General features: G+C 46.0%; 1 protein-coding gene across 8 annotated transcripts in view; it reads left to right on the forward strand.

Annotated features, from left to right (window-relative positions):
• The first annotated feature begins 1,248 nt into the window (after positions 1-1,248).
• The window catches only part of UACA (uveal autoantigen with coiled-coil domains and ankyrin repeats), a 50,827-nt gene continuing 32,562 nt past the window's right edge, over positions 1,249-19,513 (forward strand). For 4 of the 8 annotated variants that reach the window (XM_083474972.1, XM_083474977.1, XM_083474976.1 and 1 more), the window contains exon 1: positions 7,962-8,183. In XM_083474972.1, coding sequence (XP_083331098.1) covers positions 7,977-8,183 — 207 coding nt within the window. In that variant the 5' untranslated portion in view covers positions 7,962-7,976. Of the gene's footprint in view, positions 1,578-7,961; positions 8,184-19,513 lie in introns of those variants that run through there. The other 4 variants (XM_083474981.1, XM_083474980.1, XM_083474982.1 and 1 more) reach the window with 3 other exon arrangements.

Consider the following 19,513-nt stretch of genomic DNA (forward strand, 5'->3'; position numbering starts at 1 on the left):
TGCTTCAGGTTAAGAACAGTTTCAGGTTAAGTACGGACCTCCAGAATGAATTAAGTACTTAACCTGAAGTACCACTGTACAACAGTGACCTTGAGCTCCCAGGAACCAAGATATGGAATATACTCCTGCAAGGGGTCTTTGGATGAAATCCAGTTCTGTTCAGCGGAGCTGTTCCCAGAGCAGAAAAGATTGGTTCCACCCTTTTTGGTTGAAGAGCCTGGTATAACAAAGAAATTATCTAAATAAATAAATTGCAGTTTCGCTGGAGAGTGAGATGGCCATGAAATCCGTTGCCTCTTTTCTCCCGTCTCTTACTGGCCCTTTGTCCTCTGGCAGTGCCCTATATAACTGGAACAAAAATAACCCTATTCCTCATTTGTATCCTTCAGATGTTCCTGAAATAGGCATTGCTTGTCGCCTGGACCTGTCTCTGTCTCTCTGGTGGTTGAGGCTAATGGCACTAGAGTTTGGAATGAAAACGTTGAGTTATGGGAGGCTTTGGTGGTACAAAATCCTCTGCAGGTGGACTGGGGGCCTTTACCCCTGTGAAATGGCCTTTTAGCCAGGCTCCCTGCTGCCCAAGGCCATCAGTCAGCCGCTTGACTGGATGGAGATTTGAATCTGGTGCAATGCCCTCTGCTCCCTGGCCCCACTTGCATAGCCACGCTCTTGTTCAGCCCTCCCCAACCTGGCTGGGGCTGGTGGGAGTTGTCCGAAACACCAGGAGGGCAGCAGCGCATAGCTAAATTCTGGAACTCCCTCTCACAGGAGACAGTGATGGTTTTGAAAGACGATGAGACTCAAATTCATGGAGGAGAGGGCAGTGGATGGCTATTAGCCACAATGGATCTGCTCTGCTTCTACACTGGAGGCAGCAATGCTTCTGAATACCAGTTCCTGGAAGCCACAGGAGGGGAGATGGCTCTTGCACTCAAATCCTACTTGTGGGTTTTCCGCAGGCATCTATGAGAACTGTGACTAGATGGGCCATGGGCCTGATCCAGCAGGCTCTTCTTAGGTTCTTAGTCTCTTAGCTTGAGGAAGGTTGGGGCAGGTTCTCTCTGGCCGCTCCTAAGCCTTCCTTGCTAATGTGCGTCCCAATCTCTTGCTCCACAGTTAGCTGTTTCTGGTACGTGTTTGAGAAAGTGCTGTGTTTTTTCAGGGCTGTTCCATTGTCCCAGCCCTTTCCTTCCTTTTCCCCTCCTAGCAATCTGATTTTCAGCTTCCTGCCTCCAATGGGGCTGTTTTCTTTTCACTCTATCCATATCCTTTGCCGTTACAATACATCAAATGGTCCACCGCTTTTTGCTCGACCTTTTCTCCCATGCTCGGTGGTGGTGGTGGTGTGTGTTGGAGCAGCTTCTTGCACCATCTGTCTCTGTGATACCTGCAAAGCTTGCATGCTGAGAAGCCCGCCTCTTGTCCCCTCTTGCTCTGTTGGCTGATTGGAGCCAATGATCCGGCGGACCAAGCTGCAGCGGAGGACTGAAGGCACCGTCTTGGCCGTCCCAGGGCTCTGCATCGCCCATCCTTTCCTTCTCCACGTCCGCCAGAGTTCAAAGATGGCCTCTTTCTGGGTGAGGCTGCCGTTCTTTGTTCGCTGTCCCTTTGTGCTGAATCTTTACCGGGCGGTGGGGGCCAGGACGGGGAAGTGGAAGGAGATAGGAGTCGGAGCTCTTTCTTTGCCTTGACTTCACTTTCTGCAGGGGCTCAACTGCGAGTGAAGGGTGGGGGTTGGCCAAGAATGTCTGTCCTGTTGTGACTTTTTTAAAAAAATCCTCCTTTCCCCCCCTCACCGTGTGTGTTTTGTTTTGGCTGATGCAGCCAGCGTGACCAAGTCATGGAATCATAGAATGTAGAGTTGGAAGGGATCCCAAGGATCGTCTGGTCCAAACCCCTGTACTGCAAGGATCATGACTAAAGAATCCCTGACAGGTGGCCACCCAACCTTTGCTTAGAAATCTCCAATGAAGGAGCGTTTACACCTTCCAAGGTTGTCTGTTTCACTGTCAAACAGCTCTTACGATAGGCTGGGCTTGCTTTCATCATGTATTTCTACATAAATCTTCTTAGAACTGGGATGGGGAATCTGTGGTCCTCCAGATGTCGCAGGACTCTGAAGCTGTCCTTATCTTTGTCCATTGGCTGTGTTAGCTGGCCTGATGGAAACTGGACTCCAGCAACCTCTGGAGGCCCGCGGGTTCTGCCCCTACCTGATTCAGATGCTGCGGTGGGGAGGCCAGAATGTGTCCTGAAGCAGAGTCTGCGTTTCAACCAGCGGGCACCAGGTTGACAAAGGCTGTTCTGTGCTACTTAAGACTGTGAGCCTCAACCTGACATTGCTGCTAAAGTTCCCTTTCTGCTGGAGGAGATCAGCGAGGAATCTGAACAGCGGCTTCATGCCACGATTGTGCAGGCCAGTCCTAAGGCCAACGCAAAAAGTAAAGCCGAGTGTTGGCAGCAGAGCAAGAGAGGATGTGGCCTTAGTTGGATTCCAGTTCTGAAGCAAGGGTCAGTGCTGGCCCTGAGGGTAGCATCCTATTGCACAGTATTTGGAATACTGTGTGCAGTTCTGGTTGCCTCGCCACAAAAAGGATATTGAAGAGTTAGGAAAAGTTCAGGAAAGGGTAACCAAAGTGATCAAGCGGAGGGAGCGACTGTCCTATGAAGAAAGGTTGCAGCATTTCAGTGTAGAGAGAAAAGGCGAGTAATAGGGTAGAGGTTTATAAAATTGTGCATGGGATTGAATTAGAATATTCTATTCTAATATTATAATGCATGGCATGGAGAAAGGGGATAGAGAAATGGTTTTCCTCCCTCTCTCATCTCACTAGAACTCGTGGACATCCAGTGATGCTGAATCAGCAAGCAGAATAATAGAATTGGAAGGTATAATCTATTCCAACCTTCTGCAATGCAGTAATCTTTTGAGCAATGTGGGGCTTGACTCCATGGCCCCGAGATCAACAGTCTCATGCTCTGCCGACTGACTGTTGGGAGATTTGGGATAGATAAAAAGAAAGGACTTGTTCACACAGTGCATACTTAAAGTTGTTAAATTTGCTCCCACAGGAGGCGCTGATGGTCAGCCATGGCTTTAAAAGAGGAATGGGCAGATTTATGGAGAATAAGGCTACTAGCCATGATGGATCTGCTCTGCCTCCGCAGTTGGAGGCAGCAGCAAGGATTTTGAGTATCAGTTGCTGGAAACCGCAAGAAGTGAGGGGGCTCTTATGCCTGAATCCTGCTTGTGGGTTTCTTACAGGCGTTACAAATATGGCTTTGCCATACAACAGCATGTGCAAGGTTGCAAGCGGGGAGATTCTCCTACTGCTAAAAAGTCATCTCCCCCACCTTAACTGGTGCTTCGGGGCTATAGCAGCAAAGACACTCACCGCTTTGATGTTGGAGATAGATCTAGGTGCCCTTCACCTCAGCCTCCTACAGCTATGCTGGGAGGGGCTGCTGGCAATTGTAGTCCAAAATGCCTGGGGCGCCCCAGTTTGTGGAAGGGCAGTACTAGGGGACGGTTCCCTCCCTTCCAACTCTTTCTTCAGGTTCTCATTAACACTTGAACTGTGCAAGGATGGATTACTGGCTGAAGTGTGTTAGGCTAAGCTGGATAAGTGTCCCTGTGACTAAACCTTGGCTTGCACAATTCTTGTTGCTTATGATGGGCCAAATTGCTCCTAATTCGTCCTGATGGTGGTGGGGAAAGAGAGGGCGCGAGGCCAGGGTGAACATAGTTGTGCCTTCTTAATGTCCAAACTGTAAAAGCATTTCCTCTGGACTCTGGAATCTTTCCTTCCAAATGCCACGGGCTTTCTAACTTGAGCAGCGGTGCAGGCTGCTTTCCATCCCGTTTGAAGGCAGATTTCAGGCAACACGGGGGAAGGTTTTGACCCCAAAGGAGCATGCCTCGGATTGTTGTGGCCGTGTGTCACCCGGCAGGTTAAGTTTACAGCGTGTCGTGCAATTGCCTTATTTGTATTGGACGAGGGAAAACAAACGAGGCAGGAGACGGGAGAGCTGTCTGGTATGTTCTTGATGCGCCCCAAACTACAAATAGCCCACAGTGGCGGGGTTGGGGGGGGTGGAGGAGGAGGCATGGGGCAGCTCAGCCACCAGCGTAGTGCTACTTTTAAAATGATAAATATCACGTCTGTAACCTCCTATAATTTTAGGTCACCCGCAAGCATGGCCTGAATTCCTAGCATGGGGGCAGGTATAAAATTAGAGGATTTATTTTCAGATTGTGGCCGCTCCGTTGGGGGTCTTGAATGCGGGGCTTTTCAGAAAGCTACCCTCTGATCAAAGTTGGCCCTTGGTGATTTTGTTGTCAAATCCTGGGAGGTTTAATATGGCAATAAATCTGCAAAAAAAGTGGGGGGTCTTCCCCAAGCATCTTGTATTCAAAAAAACAACAGCTTTTCTCCCCGTGTGTAGCACTTTAAAATGGACAAACTGCATCTTGGCATGAATTGCAATTGTTGGAGTAGTTGAGGGTAGGAACCCATCGCTAGTCCCTGTCTTCGCAATGATCATAGTGTTTCCTTTTTTCTTTCTTGCATTTATACCTCACCTTTCCCCTCCAAGGATCTCAAAGTGGCAGACATGGTTCTCCTCATTTCACTCCCACAACAACCCTGTGAGGTAGGTTAGGCTGAGATGGGGTTGCCATACATACGGAATTTCCTGGACATAGCCAGAATGCTGCAGTTGGAAGCAGTGTCTGGGCGGAAATTGCAAAAATGTCCAGGAAAATCCAGATATCCAGATGTATGGCAACCAATGTCAGAAGTCTAGATTTTTGCGATTTTCCTGAAAAATGGCTCAAAAAATTCTTATTTTTTGAGATTTTGCAAAAAAAAAAAAAAAAACCCTAAACAACTTTGGGCAATTTTTTAAAAAAGATCAACAGCTTTTGTGTTTGGATTTTCACTTTTTGAAATACAGTGGTCCCTCAAGTTAAGAACTTAATTCGTTCCGGAGGTCCATTCTTAACCTGAAACTGTTCTTAACCTGAAGCACCACTTTAGCTAATGGGGCCTCCCGCTGCTGCCGTGCTGCCGCCACACAATTTCTGTTCTCATCCTGAAGCAAAGTTCTTAACCCGAGGTACTATCTCTGGGTTAGTAGAGTCTGTAACCTGAAGCATCTGTAACCTTAAATGTCTGTAACCCAAGGTACCACTGTATTGTAAAATTAGGCTGAGAGGTGTTGACGGGCCCAAGGTCACCCAGTTGAGAGCTTCATTGCTGAGTTCGGATTTGAATTCTGGTCTCCCAGATCCTCGTCTAACATTCTAACCACTATACCATACTGGTTCTAGCAAGAGGATTCTGTGAGTGCTCCCATGGTTTTTTGGGCCAGGCTTATCATGCATAATGCACCTCGTCTAGACACCTCTTGCTAGCACCAGTCTTCTGCTTGTGCAAATAAATGGTTAGCAGCCTTTATGGCACAGAGCTGCTGGCTATTCCTGTGCTCAGAACAGGAACTGTTTGGTGGCACGGAGAGATCTTGGAACAGTCAGAGGGTTTGCAGCGATGGCTTTGTAGCTCATAAAGAACTCCCAACCTCCCCCCATCCCAGCGGATTCTCTTGTCTCCTATTGCACAGACCTATGCTTGCAATCGCATGCTAGAATCATAGAATTGCAGAGTCGATGGGACCCCAGGGGCCATGTAGTTCAACCTGCTGCAGCGCAGGAATCACAGCTAAAGTATGAATGAGAACTGGCCCACCTGTGTACAGAATCTTGCGGCCACTGAAGTGGATGCTCTCAAGGCAAAGCATCGTGAGGCTTTGATGCGACAGACGGGCCCTGATAAGTCAGTTATGATCTAAGCTGTTCCCCGGGGTCTTGTCTCATTTTGCTAATGGCTTCATATTTTAGATTTCAGCTCCATATGTGACTTTAATTCTTCTGCATCAGCCTTCCCTAAGCAGCCAGCATGACCAGATGGAGCAAGCCTGTTTTCTGCTTCTCCAGAGGCTAGGGCCCTTACCAGTGGATTCAAATGACAAGGAAGAAAATTCTGACCAAACAAACATTAGGAAGAACCTCCTTGGTGGTAAAAACTGTTTGACAGTGGAATGGACTACAGCTCTCCTTCCTTGGAAGGTTTTAATCAGAGGTTGAATGGACATCTGTCAGGTTTTATTTAGCTGTGGTTCCTGTACTGCAGGGTGTTATACTAGATGCCCCTTGGTACCTCTTCCAATTCTACAATTCTGTGATTCACAGAGTCACTGCCTCTGTGACTCCTCTCCTTTGTCAGAAGCTCTCCAGCTGTGTGGAGATCCTGGTAGGGAGAGTGCCCAGGTGGAAGAGACCTGATGAGGCCTCTTAGGAGCTAAACTCCTGCCTGAAGCGTCTGTTCCCCGCCCCCCAGACATTAAGCTTCTCCACTGAGATTCTTTCCTGAGCTCACATGGAAGGATCCTTTCTAACTGCAGTGTGGAAAAAATTGGGGTTTCTTTTCCCATGGTAAACAACCCTGATGAGATAGGCCATCAGATCTCTTGTGGAAAGCGTCATCTTCAGGAGGCAGATTCGCATGACATTCAACCCAGCAAGGACTGAGCATTTGCTCTGCATGCAGATGGTCCCCGTCATGCTGGCTTGTAACCCAACACATCTGGAGGGCATCAGGCTGGAGGAAGGCTGGGTTACATCAATGCCAATTCCAGCCAGTTGGCAGTCTTACCGCAATGGGTCCTATTGCAATCCAAGTAGGGTCATTGTCTGGAGCAGGGGACTGGCTTGCAATCTTTCTGCATCTTCTCCCCCCCCCCCCACATAAAACTATTATTCCCATTGGGTACAAAAAAAATTGTTTCCCTCTCTTCCCGTTAAAAGCCTATTTTTGGGGTGGGGTGAGGACCCAGCCACCCATCCTTCTAAGAGCATAAGAAAAGCTGCCTGGATTGGGCCATTGGGCCATCTCCTCTAGCATCCTGTCCTCACAGTGGACAACCAGATGTCTGTGGGAAACGCACAAAAGCCCTCTCCCCTCCTGTGGTTTCCAGCAATCGGTATTTAGAAGCATTTCTGGTGCCAGCTCTGGCAGCAGAGAACAGCTTCCCCAGCTAGTAGCCATTGATAGCTCTCTCCTCCATGAATTTGTCTAATTCTCTTTTAAAGCCATCTCGATTGGTGGCCACCCACTGCCACTTCTGGGACTGAGTTGCAGAGTTTAACCATGAGCTGTATGAGTAAGTCCTTCCTGAGCCTCATGGGCGTAGCAACAATTTGTAGGGGAGGGGTAAGCTTTTTTAGGGGGGCTGAACCTTAGATTTGTGTTGATTGGGAGAGCAACTGCCCCCCTTGGCTACACCCATCCTGGGCCTTGACCCATAACTATCAATAGCACCTGCACCTGTGCACATGGGCCTGTGGCTGGTGCGCTTTCAGGACCTAGGAAAGCCCTCCCTGCAAGGATGACCAGGCAGGCGACACAACCAGGCCTGCTCAGCTTCAGCAAGGTACGGGGGTGTCTTTTTGGCAAATTTACAGTATTTATTTGTTATCATTTTATAATGTATATAAAACAAGACAAAAAAAGATGAAAAACAAAACTATAAAATGGGCACGTAGAATGAGTTGGACATGAGTCAAAACAGCAAAGTCCAAAAAAAGATTGTCAACTTTATCAGATCTTAGCAGCGCGAGCGTTCGATGCGCCATTGATTCCTGGCTATTTCGCCAGCGCGATGCCAGGTCCAGAGGGCAGCCCTACCTATTTCCCACCCGGGCGGCTGTAGCTGCCGCTCCTCCAGCGCAGGACCCGCGCGGCCCTTTTTAAAGCTGCGCAGCCTCCCGCCTCCTCCCCGCCTAGGGGGCGTGGCCCCACAGGCACCTGGCCAGCCCCGCCCCTCTCCCGACCCAGGTGCGGAGTCCTCGCTCAGGGAGCCGCTTGCCGAAGGAGACCAAGGAAGTCCCGCCCTTCCCCCGAGGATCCGCCTCCCCAATGGCTGCAGCGGGGCCTGGCCGTCTCCCATTGGCCGGGTGTGGGTGGAGGGGCGGGGCGAGGAAAGGGGCGCCGGCGCCGAGCGTCGTCCCGTCCCGAAGTCTGAGGGGCAGCGGCGGCGGCGGCAGTAACATCATGAAGAGCCTCAAGTCCCGCCTGAGGAAGCAGGAAGTGTCGGTGGCGGGAGGCGGTGGCAGCCTCGGGGGGGTGAGTGGCTGGGGGGGAGGGCCAGGTGAGGAGGGCGATGAGGGGGCGAGAGTGGGGGGGCAGCCTCAGGCCAAGAGAGGGGGAGGGGCAGCCTCAGGGCAAGTGGGGGTGAGGGGCAGAGGGGTGGAAAGGGAAAGTGGGAACTGGGCGGGGGGCTCTGGCATGCAGCTCCCGCCTTTCCAGGGGATACAGCGAGGGAGGTAGTTGGAGGGTCGTCTGGAGGAGGGAGGGAAATGGGGTAATGTGTGACCCACACATTATCCTATTACCCCACATATGGGGAGAGGGACAATAGGAGCAGCAGCAAGGTCACGCTCTTCTTTGTTTTGACATATTGTTCTCAAAGCCCTCGCCCTCTTTTTTTTGTGGGGGAGGATGGAGATCCAAATCCCGAGGTAGGAAAGTTTTCGCCCTTAATCCAGTTGCCACAGATCGATCTCTCCCTCCCTCCCCCCCCTCTCTCTCTCACTGTTGCATGGGTTGCACTTTCCAGGGCAACAACGTAAGCTCTGCATTTGTTGTCACACACACACAAATAAAAAGCTGAATGAGTTTGGCCCTCCTCCTGATGCTGGTGCTGGCAGAATTTACGTGCAGTTGACAAGGCCTCCCCTGCATAGCGATCCTCTGCACTTGCTGAGCAAAGCAAAGCTGAAATAGGAGCACCCAGGAAATGTTCTGTGAGAGCAAAAGAGATGGAAAGCTGCGTGTCATGTTTTTGAAAATAAGTTCATCTGGGAAACTGTTCAGCCGCTCCCGAAGTGAACTAAAAAGGCTTCTTGTTAAACTGCTTCCCTTGGAAGTGAGTTGTTGAACACATTGTGCATTCAATTTCCCCTCCTGAAAATGTGTTAAGAACTTTTTTAAAAAAAATATGGATACAGGCATGATGAACATTATCTTAATTAAGTTTGACATGACTTCACAAAAGATGAAGATTTATTGTATCTCAGCCCAAAGTGTGTTGCTGTCATCCATCTGTCTCAAGAGACAGTGGAGTGTGTTCCTGGGGGTGAAGTCAAACTGTTGCAGTAGTCTGTATGGTTGGAAATAAGTTTCATTGCTTCCAGCCAGACATACTTCCAACTATATAGATTTGGGACAACAGCCATAAAATGATTAATTATGCTTTATTTGAATATACATTGGAAAGGGCCCTGTTCACTTACGGTAAGTTGTTTATTGGTCCTCAAACTTTTTTCAGCCAACCACTTAAGAAACTTTTTTTTTGTTCTGTAAAGCAAAGCACATGTTTAACTAGTATTTTAATAACCATAGTATTGTCTTTTCTAATGTGATGAATGTACCTGTTCTTGTGAACAAAAGTTATTTGAAGTTGGGTTTGTCAGTTGCAACATTTTTCCTGTTTCTGTATTTAGACTTGAGGTAGAGTGATGAAAATCCCATATTGCGCTAGTGCTGTTGTATGAAAATCATGGGCCATAGCCTGTTTAGTAATCTGGTCCCAGTTCTAAATGGTCTTGTCAGTCATCAAAAAAGAAGAAGAAGAAGAAATCCAGTTGTTCCACAGCTTTTCCCAGGACCACCTAAAGGGAGCTTGCAGTTCACCAGTGGTCTGTGACCACTGTTTGAGAACCTCTGATGTGTCTGATCCACAGGCCTGAATCCATTTGTGTGCCTATTACTTCACATTAACATCTGTGGGAAGTGAAGTAAGCAGGCAGGTGAGGCAAACCTTGATGACTTCAGGGCAAGTACTGGAATTTCACGGTAGAGTTGTGTACCTGTTAATGACTTTGGTTGTCATCACAGTGACAAGACTCTGAGATACTTGACAAGATACATGCTAAATTAGTCATCTTTAATTTGGCATGTCGGAAAACCACACTCTTGTTACCAGGAAGGGGGGCACCTCAGGGTGAATTCACATGGGAAGAGATTGAGGTTATGTGTTGTGTTGGGGTCTGAGAGGAAGGCGCTGAATAATTTGTTTGAGGACTTTGTTGTTGTTTTTTGCTTTGATTGCATGACAGATAATCTATAATTATTCCTTCATGCTCCATAACTGTGGAGTGCATCTCCCCTCCTCCAGTATTTTTCATTAGCTGCTTCTGGTGGCTGTCACACACCTTTAGTGTGCTGTGTTTGGTTTCAGTCTCTCCTTCTTCTCAAATTGTTGGTAGTCTTTGACCAATCCCCAGAAAATGATTCTCCCATCCATCATTGGAACAGCTTGATGCTGAGGCTTTGGAGCTGCTCATGTCACAGGGGAACTTTGCAGCTCTGTTGCTTTCTTGCTGTGAGGCAGCACATAAGTCCATGTCTAACCTCAGTTCTTTTTCCCTGCTGCTCTTATAAAATAGGAATAGAGCAACCTCTCTCACCATCTTGATGAAGTGATTGCATTTCTCTTGCAAAAGGTGTTATATGACCTGCGGGTATACGGCAGTATATAACTTCAATAAATAATAATAAGTAATAATAATATGGAAATGAATGAAGGTGTGAAAATGGAACAAGGTGTATTGCCTCTGTACTGAAGTGCATTCATAATTAGAACATGTTTTTGCTTCTTGGTGTTATGGATTGTTAATATATGGGAGAAAAAGTGGTATTGGGAACCTTAACATTGGGCTGACTGTGATTGTGAAAGCAACAGTAGAGCTGAGCAAGCTACCCCCCCCCCCGCCGACAACATGTTTTTTAGATTAAGACTTATGCATATACATACTAAGTTAAAATGAGGTATAAAACATATCAATCTCTATACTGAGGCAGAACCAATCTCTATACTGAGGCAGAACCTTAAATTCATCAGATTATGGTTAGAGTAAAATAAAGCCACTTGTGCACCCTTGACCAAATCCCTCTATGGAAGGTGATGAATGGCTTTTGGCAAGCTGTTGAAATTTGTGACTCTTAGAGTGAGTCAATAAATATGCTAGAGGGAGGAACTTTCTAACCTGCTCAGGGACCCTTAGGATGAAGAGTGGATAATAAATTAAAAGAACTTGTGTACACACAAACTCGTTCTTTAGAGGCAGCTCATTTTTTAAAGATTTTGCCAGACTTATTTTGCTATGGAACCTGTTGGTCAAGGCTGTTTTGACACATTCATGCCCCCTGAACCATAGCTATGTAGACTCCAAATGGGTGGAATCTCCTTTGCCCATTATTAGCTTACCTGACCACATACATCAATCATTAGTGCTGTATCAGCTGTTTGGAAGAACAAATTCTTATTTACAAAAACTCATTTGCTTTGTTGTCTGGAAATTATTGCTGCTTGCCAAAGGCATCCAGACCAATGTAAGCCAGTACTGTAGACATATAACCTGTACCATAAACTTAGACATTGTCTCAGCATTCTTTTCTTCAAACTTATCTCCTGTTTTGATTCAAATGTCAAAAATATGAGCGCTTAAGGAGGGTTTTCCTTGAGGCGTTTGTGGCACATTTTTTTGTGTGTATGCATGTTTTGCACATGAAATAGTGCTAAGGTTGTGCCCATTGTGTGTTTGTGAGAACACACATTTTGGATGTGTAAAGTGAGAAGATGAGGTGTGTAGGAAGTGCTTGGGTTTTGTTGCATTAGGAAGGCAATGCACTTATTTCGTAACATCTCAAGTCAAGCAACTCTTGCTCTCAGCCTACTTAGGAATTTGGAATAGGCTGCAAACCAAGGGATAAAGTTGGCTAGCTACACCTGTTTTGGCTAAAATGGATCCCCTCAAAAGGAAGGCGCACAGGGAAAAATTCAGAACTGTCATAAACTATATAAATGGCTTGTAACTGATTTCATGAGGGCTAATGATTGACGTTGAGATTCATGCAGGCAGAACTCAGAGCTTTGCCCATTGAGATGGTTGCTAAAGATCTGCATATACTCAGGACAGTGAAAGATGAAGTGTTGTGTGTTTAGGCCAGAAATGAGGAACACAGAGAACAAATTCGAGGAGGACAATTTCCTCCTAGAATATGCCAGCAACTCAGAGAAATGTAGCCTCTTCATCGCAATCGGACTTGGCAGTATCTGACTGCACACTGAAGTTAACCTTTCTGTCAGTTGCTGAACTTTGCTCCAAATGTAGATCTTCTTTCTGGGCAGTTTTTTTTAATCACAACTGGATTTTGCCCCATGAATTGTATCTTGTGGAAAAGTACTTTTTGAGACCCATGACTCCACCCGCCTGATACAGCCTTTACACAGCAGCAGAAGCAAGGAGGGGCTCTTGCTGTGTGAGTTTTCCATTTCATTGATCAGACTTTGGCTATTGCATGCTACAATTTCTGCTGTGCCTGGATTAATTACTGGTCATAAGCTTGCATCACTCATTAATTAGCAACGTTGAGGCAATCCGAGGTCACCCTGTGTCTGTAGTCATAGAAAGCCAGGCCCAGTGTGTAACTATGGGAATGCTGTTATTACCTCCTCTTTTTGAAACAAGATTCCCATGCTGATGTTTCTGCACTCCTTGAATTTAAAAGCAGCCTTCACATTTGCTGGCATGCTTGCTCCATGACGATATAAATATAATGTAACTGAGAAATGGGCAGTTTAGGTTTGATTTGCCAGATTTACTACTTGCCTGCTACAACCCCAAGATCCACCAACCAGAGCTGGGTGCAAAAGATGGTTGGAAGAAAAGAACAGAGTGCCTCCAAGCATAGAAATTTCTTTTCAGTACCAGACTTGAGCTCCTTTCTTTCACACACACAAAATGCTGCTCCTAATTCACTTTCTTCCTTTTGGCAACGTAATTTGGGTGGAAAAGGTCCTTTTGTTATTGCTACTGGAGTCAGCAACCCATGTAGATCTATTGCAAGTCTCCCAAGAGATCTAGCAGTAGATCCAAATCTGCCTTCTACTCACCCTTGATGTAATTTATTAAGTTTACAGTAATGCTGATCACAGGTCTGTTCTTAAATTTCCCTAGATCAGTTAGGGGTGGTGTGGAGGCTGTGGAGTTGAATTGGGGCACAGGGTTATCAGCACATTCAGTGGGCAGCTTCCTTCCTTTGTTCAGATTTTGCATTCAACAAACAGCTTTGTGGAGACTCTGCTGACCCTTAATGTGATCAGATGAAAGGGAAAGGTGGCCCTTTTCTTGAGAGCAAACAGAATGCTGAGCATCTGATACTGGCTATGCTGACAGCCTTAGCTTTCCTGCAAACTGTTTACATAGGTTTGCACCTTGGTTGCCATCCTGGTTTAAAACTTCTTGGAAGAGAGTAGCAGTTAAGGTGGTGGTGTTGTAGGAGGAATTGCTTACTTCAAGGGCCAGAAACCTCATGCAATTGTCACACTCTTTGTAACACTGTTGTTGTTCTTTGTAACACCTGGTATTGGTTTTTATTTTATTTTCTTAAAACAAGCCTCAGCAAAGTGTTTATTTTTTGTTGTTTTGCTTCTGTGACATAAGCCACTTGAGTGTGACAGCAATAGTTTTCAAAAAACAAATGTATGCTGATTCCTGCTTTAAATAAGATGGCATTAGAGGACTACCCATTCCCTATGAAATTGGAAACGTTCCATACAGTTTCATAGGAAGGGACATTACCATGTTGCATCAATCCTAGGGGAACTTGTGGCCCCATTTGCATCACAGATGGGAGCAGCTGCACACTTTCTAGCTGCTCCAAGCTATTTTTACCTGTAGGAGAAATAAACCATATGTTTTAAAGATGGATTTTGGACCACCTAGAATTTGGTGGAGTGTGGATTTCAGAGAGGGAGCATGTTCTAGTGTGCAACTCAGTCAGGAGTTGCAGGTCAAAAGAGCTAGCTGTGGAATGCAGACCACTGCACCCCCTTCCTCCAGTTCCTCCAGCATTCCCTACTCTGTGCTGCTCATGGGAATATGGATTTTATGCGGATATGTGTGGGGTCCTGATTGCTGTTGGCTGGATCAGTGATCTTCTGTGCCAAATTGCACAGCTATTACTTAAGTGATAGTGGACATAACCCTCCTTGTTCCAAACTCAGGAGTCTTAACCCAATTGAAGGCAGATTAGTGGCAGCTTCCCTGCAGTGGTCTGCATTCCGAAGATTGCAGCCGAAGATCTTCAGCTTTGCTTAAAAGAACTGAGGAGATCTGCTGATCAACCAAATCATTATGGCCAAGTTGTAGATTTCTTCTTGGAGTCTCAACTGAGTGTTGCAATGGCATATTTCCATGCTTCAAAATTACTTCAGCATGCTCTGTTGCTCAGAAGCATACTTTACTGAACTGTTTACTGATGTGTGTTTGTGTGTTTTTCATATATAGGGAGTGGACGTTTATGCAACTTCTTCTGAGAAGAAAAATGTGTGCCTTGAATGAAATGCTATTAGTGGTTAAATGTGTCAAGACTTGCCTGTATTAATTACAGGGTGGAGGGTTAATCTAAAACCTGCTGTTCTACAGTTCTAGAGTACACTGTCAAGTCATTGCTCTTCCAGCAGAGGAGGGGCCAGTGGTGCTCACTGGTGGAGCAGAACCTGCTTTGCATAGGGAAAGTCCCAGGTTCAGCCCCCCAACATCACGGCAGCCTGATGCCCTCCAGATGTTTTGGAATAGGACTCCCGTATTCATGCTGGCTGGGGAGTTGTAATCCAAAACTCCTGGAGGGCACCAGATTAAGGAATGCTGATCCACAGTGAAAAACTGCCTTAGGTAGCACAGTTGGCAATGACTTTCCTCTACTTGAGAACCCTGCTAGCCAGAGAAGATGATACAGGCCTGACTTCCTGTAAGGCAGTTTTGTACACTCAGTGAATAGCTGCAGGCTTAGGCCTGTGATTCTTTGGCCTGCACTTGCACTACATTCAGGTTTACCTGACTATTGGCATAGGGATGTAAGGCGTCAGCCATCTCCATCCCGTCCTGCATTCATTGCAATAACAACAACAACAATAAAAATAGTAAAAATAATAAAAATAAATGTAATAAATTGCATTTATAGCCCACCTTTTCCCTCCAAGGAGCTCAAGGTGGCATACATAGTTCTTACTCCAAGTCCTCATTTAATCTGCACAACAACCCTGTATGTTAGACTGAGAGGCAGTGACTGGCCCAATAAGCACTGTTTCTATTCCACTACAGCTCTGCTTCCACTAAAACCTACCTTATTCATCTTGCTGCCAGCTGTGGCTGAAATGTACACAATTAATTTCAGTGCATGTCAATGGAAGTAAAATGTCAAAAACAATGCAGGGAATAATGCAATTTAAGTAATGTTTGTGGGTTTAAAAAACAGCCCTAGCGAAAACGACTCCTATTTGCTTGCATGATTTTCAGTCCTGACCTCTTACAAACATGCACATTGTGGAAATTCTCTTAACTTTCCTACTTTTGAGTGAGGCTCTTAGGTCGGATTGCTTGCATTAGTATTCCAGCCTGCGCAAATCACAGGCACCTCCAAATCTGTCAGCTAAGCTCTGCTGGTTTCCCTTTGAAAGGGATATTTCCATTTTGTCTTTCCATTTCATAATCGGAAATAAAGCACTCTTGCCAGTGTGAGTGATGGCATGTAAACATCAGCTGGATTTAATTTTGTTTGTCCCTCAGACTGTGTGTAAGATTGGGGGGGTGGTGCCTGCATGTAGAGGTGGCAGTGGGGTCCTGTTTCTTTGCAAACTAAACATAAGCTTCAAGCTCCTTTTTCTTGTGGGAAGAGTAGAAGTGTGTGAAAGTGCTTCCTCCTGTTGCTTGTGGGTGTTTGCTTGGAATTTATTCTACCCTCGAGAAGCCATCTCATAACTGATGGCACTGTCCTTATTACGGTAATTAAGGTGCCACAAGACTTAGTCCTTCCACCCCACTTTGGTGAAGACACTGACATTTGCAAAACACACACTTTATGAGCTGGGCAATTAAACTGAGAAAGCTGCCAGCTAATTGAGAAGGAGCAGGCTGTCCCTCCCACATGTAACAGGAAGGTCAGTCTCTTCCTGTGATGTTTTAATCTTTCTGGAATGCTCTCCTCCTTTGGCTAAATCGTGAGTTAGGGTGAATGTAGCTTTAAAGATAAGAAAAAAGCAGTTCCCCAAATATTTTTCCAAGGGAACGTGTCTATGCTGGGTGAGGCAGGCTTGAGTTTGAAGAAACTTCATGGGAGAGTTTTAGTTTATTCTCAGGATCTGATGCCTATTTTTCCAGATGTGTAAGGAAATTTTCCTCAAGACCAATTGGCTTGTGACCCTTCCATTTCCTCCCCACCCCTCCTTCTGTGTCCACTTGTAAAGATTTACTCATTTGCTTAAGCCATTCTGGATTTATCTGCCCTGCAAACACCTTGGTGTGGTGTAGTTCAGGCTTTGCCAAGCTGGTGCCCTCCAGATCTTTTGTAACCACAATTCCCACCAGCTGTTGTACAAAACATCTGGAGGGAGCCAGCTTCACGAAGGCTGGTATAGCTTGTTCATCCCTCATCTCCACCTGTGGCACAGTCTAGGACTATATGGGTTGTATTCAGGCCCTAACCTATTAACTTCAGAGAGTCTAGTCTGAAAAGAGCTAGCATGGAACATCACAGTATCTGTTTATCAGTCAGTGATGCTGACATATTGAGGACCATGTATTGGGACTCCAAGCAGTTTGGCTAACTGTGCCCAGTTGCTGCTATGCCAATGACTTCCCCACTGCCCCAGCTTACCCCCAAATTCGCAGAATTGTTGCTACTGTAGGCAGACTTGTGACTTAAAGAGCAAATCCGTTCTTAGATACACTCCACAGAAAAATATTTATTTTTGTGAGCAATGTTGGTATCCAATATGTTGCTTGCAGTAGTGTGCGGTGAATTTTTTTGTAGGGGAACAGTTAAGGCCAGAGGTGTCATCTTGCAAGGACGATTGTGGGGACAGGAGGACTGGGACGACAATGTGCACATGTGCAATGCTGCACACATGAGCATCGTACCTCCCTCCCTAAGCCAGGCAGAAGCTTCCCAGGCTTTGGGAAGGAAGTGCCTGGGGAATATTTAGGGAACTAGCCTAGTCCCCCTAGTCCACTGACCGCACCCCACTGGTTGCTTGATAGTATTAAAGCTACTTATCATGTTAAATGAGGTAATGAGAGACTGTAATGAAGACCCATAGAGGAAGAGCCATCTGCCTTGCATGTAGCAGGTCCCAGGTTCATTCCCCAGCAGCTTTTCCAGGTTGGACTGTGAAAGACCCCATCCTGAAACCCCAGAGAGCTGCTGCCAGCCAGTGTGAACAAAACTGAGCTAGACGGACCAACTAGTCTGACTCAGTATATGGCAGCTTCCTATGTTTTCCCCATGAGGAAGGCAGACAACCAGCAGTAGGTGGGGTCTACTGGAAATCATGACTGGTTGTGTTTATGATAAAGAAAAGTGTCTGGATTGAGCGCTGTGTGTGTTTCTGCATGGCTTCCAGAGTGTCATCAAGGTGGGGTGCCATCTACAGAGGCACTCGCTTTGGCAGGGAGCCTGTTTTAAAATAAAAGCGGCTGTGTGGTTGGAAGCCTGTGCCTCTGTGTGTCTTGGCAGGAGAATCACTAGTGTTGTTGTTCTCGTGCTACAAGTCCGGGCCATGAGGCAGGAAGAAGCAAAAAGGGGAGGGTGTGTGTGTGTAAACAAACAGCCACTAGTTTCACATGAGCATCTGTGGCAAAAACAACGGTAGAGGGAGGGATCTTGATGGCCCATGAAGACACTTTATACTGATTTCCCCTTTGGCAGCAAATGCCACTTAAGGATGAATAGTTGGGGCAAGGCGTGGTTACCAAGTGCATGAATGTGGGACCCCCTGCTGCTAATTCTTTCTGTGTGTAGTCTGGCATCATGTGAGGCAGGCTAGGGACATGCATAAACAACTACAGCCAATGCATTTGGAGAACCAGTGTGGTGCAGTGATTAGTGTGTTGGACTAGGGTTCAAATCCCTGCTCATCCGTGAAGCTCACTGTCTTGCAACCTCACCTTCCTCACGGGGCTGTTGTGATGATTAAATGGGGAACAGGAGAACCTTGAGCTCCTTGGAGGGAAGGTGGGGTGGAAATGCAATCAATCAATTTAGCAAATTTCCAAATGAAGAACCTTGGGAATAGTGGGTTTCAAAATGCATGGAAGCATTCCATCGGATCTCATTGAATTCCGAATCTTTGATACAAACAGTGGCATTTGTCAGTATGGCTAGTTCTAGTGAATTCCCACTATTATTTGAATATTCTTGATTCGGGTTGCACCTTGTATATATTTCCTTATGCTGATATCCCATTCCCTCCACCCACCCTAGAACCCAAGGTAGTATGCCTGCAGTTCCCAAGTAGTCTCCCATCCAGGAACTGATCAGAACTGGACCTGCTTAGCTTCAGCAAGTGGCCATGCAATGTTCCTCCCTGCATATTGACATCAGACAGGTGCCTTCACTGTATTCCTTCAGTGCCCGCTTAAAACTTTTTTGTTTTGGCAAGCCTTTCCAGAAATATAGAAGTTACATGTGTTTTAATATCATTTTAGCTAGTATGGAACTGAAGCCTCTTTTAATACCTATTTTTAACTTTTTTATAGATGATTTAAATGCTTATTTTTATTTGGTTGTAAACTGCTTACAGGTTTGAGTCCCCTCCCACTGAATCAAGTAGGATGTACATTCTGTTTAATAATAAATATGTTGGAGATTTGGGGTATGATTTATTAAATGTTACCCCGAAAATAAGTGCCCTGACAGATTTCATTGTAAGCCCTTGAGTACTCATGTTCCACTCATTCCTAGGTCATGTTGTTCAGCCTGATTTAGGATTTTATTGTGTTTGGATAATGTGTGTCTTGTTAGACTGGCTGCCTGGGTGTGATCAGAAGACAGAACAGTAATATGTTTAATAAAATTGAATCTGAATTTTTGCTTAAATTTGCAAAGCTGATGAGAAGAGTGGGCTTTGAGGGCAAGAGGTCACTGAAGAGATTAGCACACTGCTGCATCACCCCTCGCTTTAGTTACTTGAGATCCCACAGAATGCCACTTTTATCAGTTACCTATTTAATCATCCTGACCTTGTAGAGACTATCAGCTCCTTGGCCCAGGATTGTGGGAGTCTGATGTCTCTTACAGGAACTCTGAAACTAACTCAGTTTAAAAGAAACTTAATCAGTTGTGGAATTCACAGGGCAGTGAGTGACTGGAAGAGAGAATTACAGCGTAAGAAGTACACTATGTATCTTTCATAGAAATCCCTGGAATAATCTGGGAATGTCCCATGATTCTCCTGTTTACAGTTGCTCCACTTAGAGTTTCCAGCATTAGAATTGTCCCCTAGGCAAATTCTGGTGCATGGGCTAATAACTTGCTGCCAGGATATACATTCCAGTTGCAGAGTTTTGGATAACATGCAGTGAGCAAAAACCTGATTCTGAAGTGTGCTC

Source organism: Podarcis liolepis (genome assembly GCF_965112155.1).
Source record: "Podarcis liolepis genome assembly, chromosome: 14".
Taxonomy (NCBI): Eukaryota; Metazoa; Chordata; class Lepidosauria; order Squamata; family Lacertidae; genus Podarcis; species Podarcis liolepis.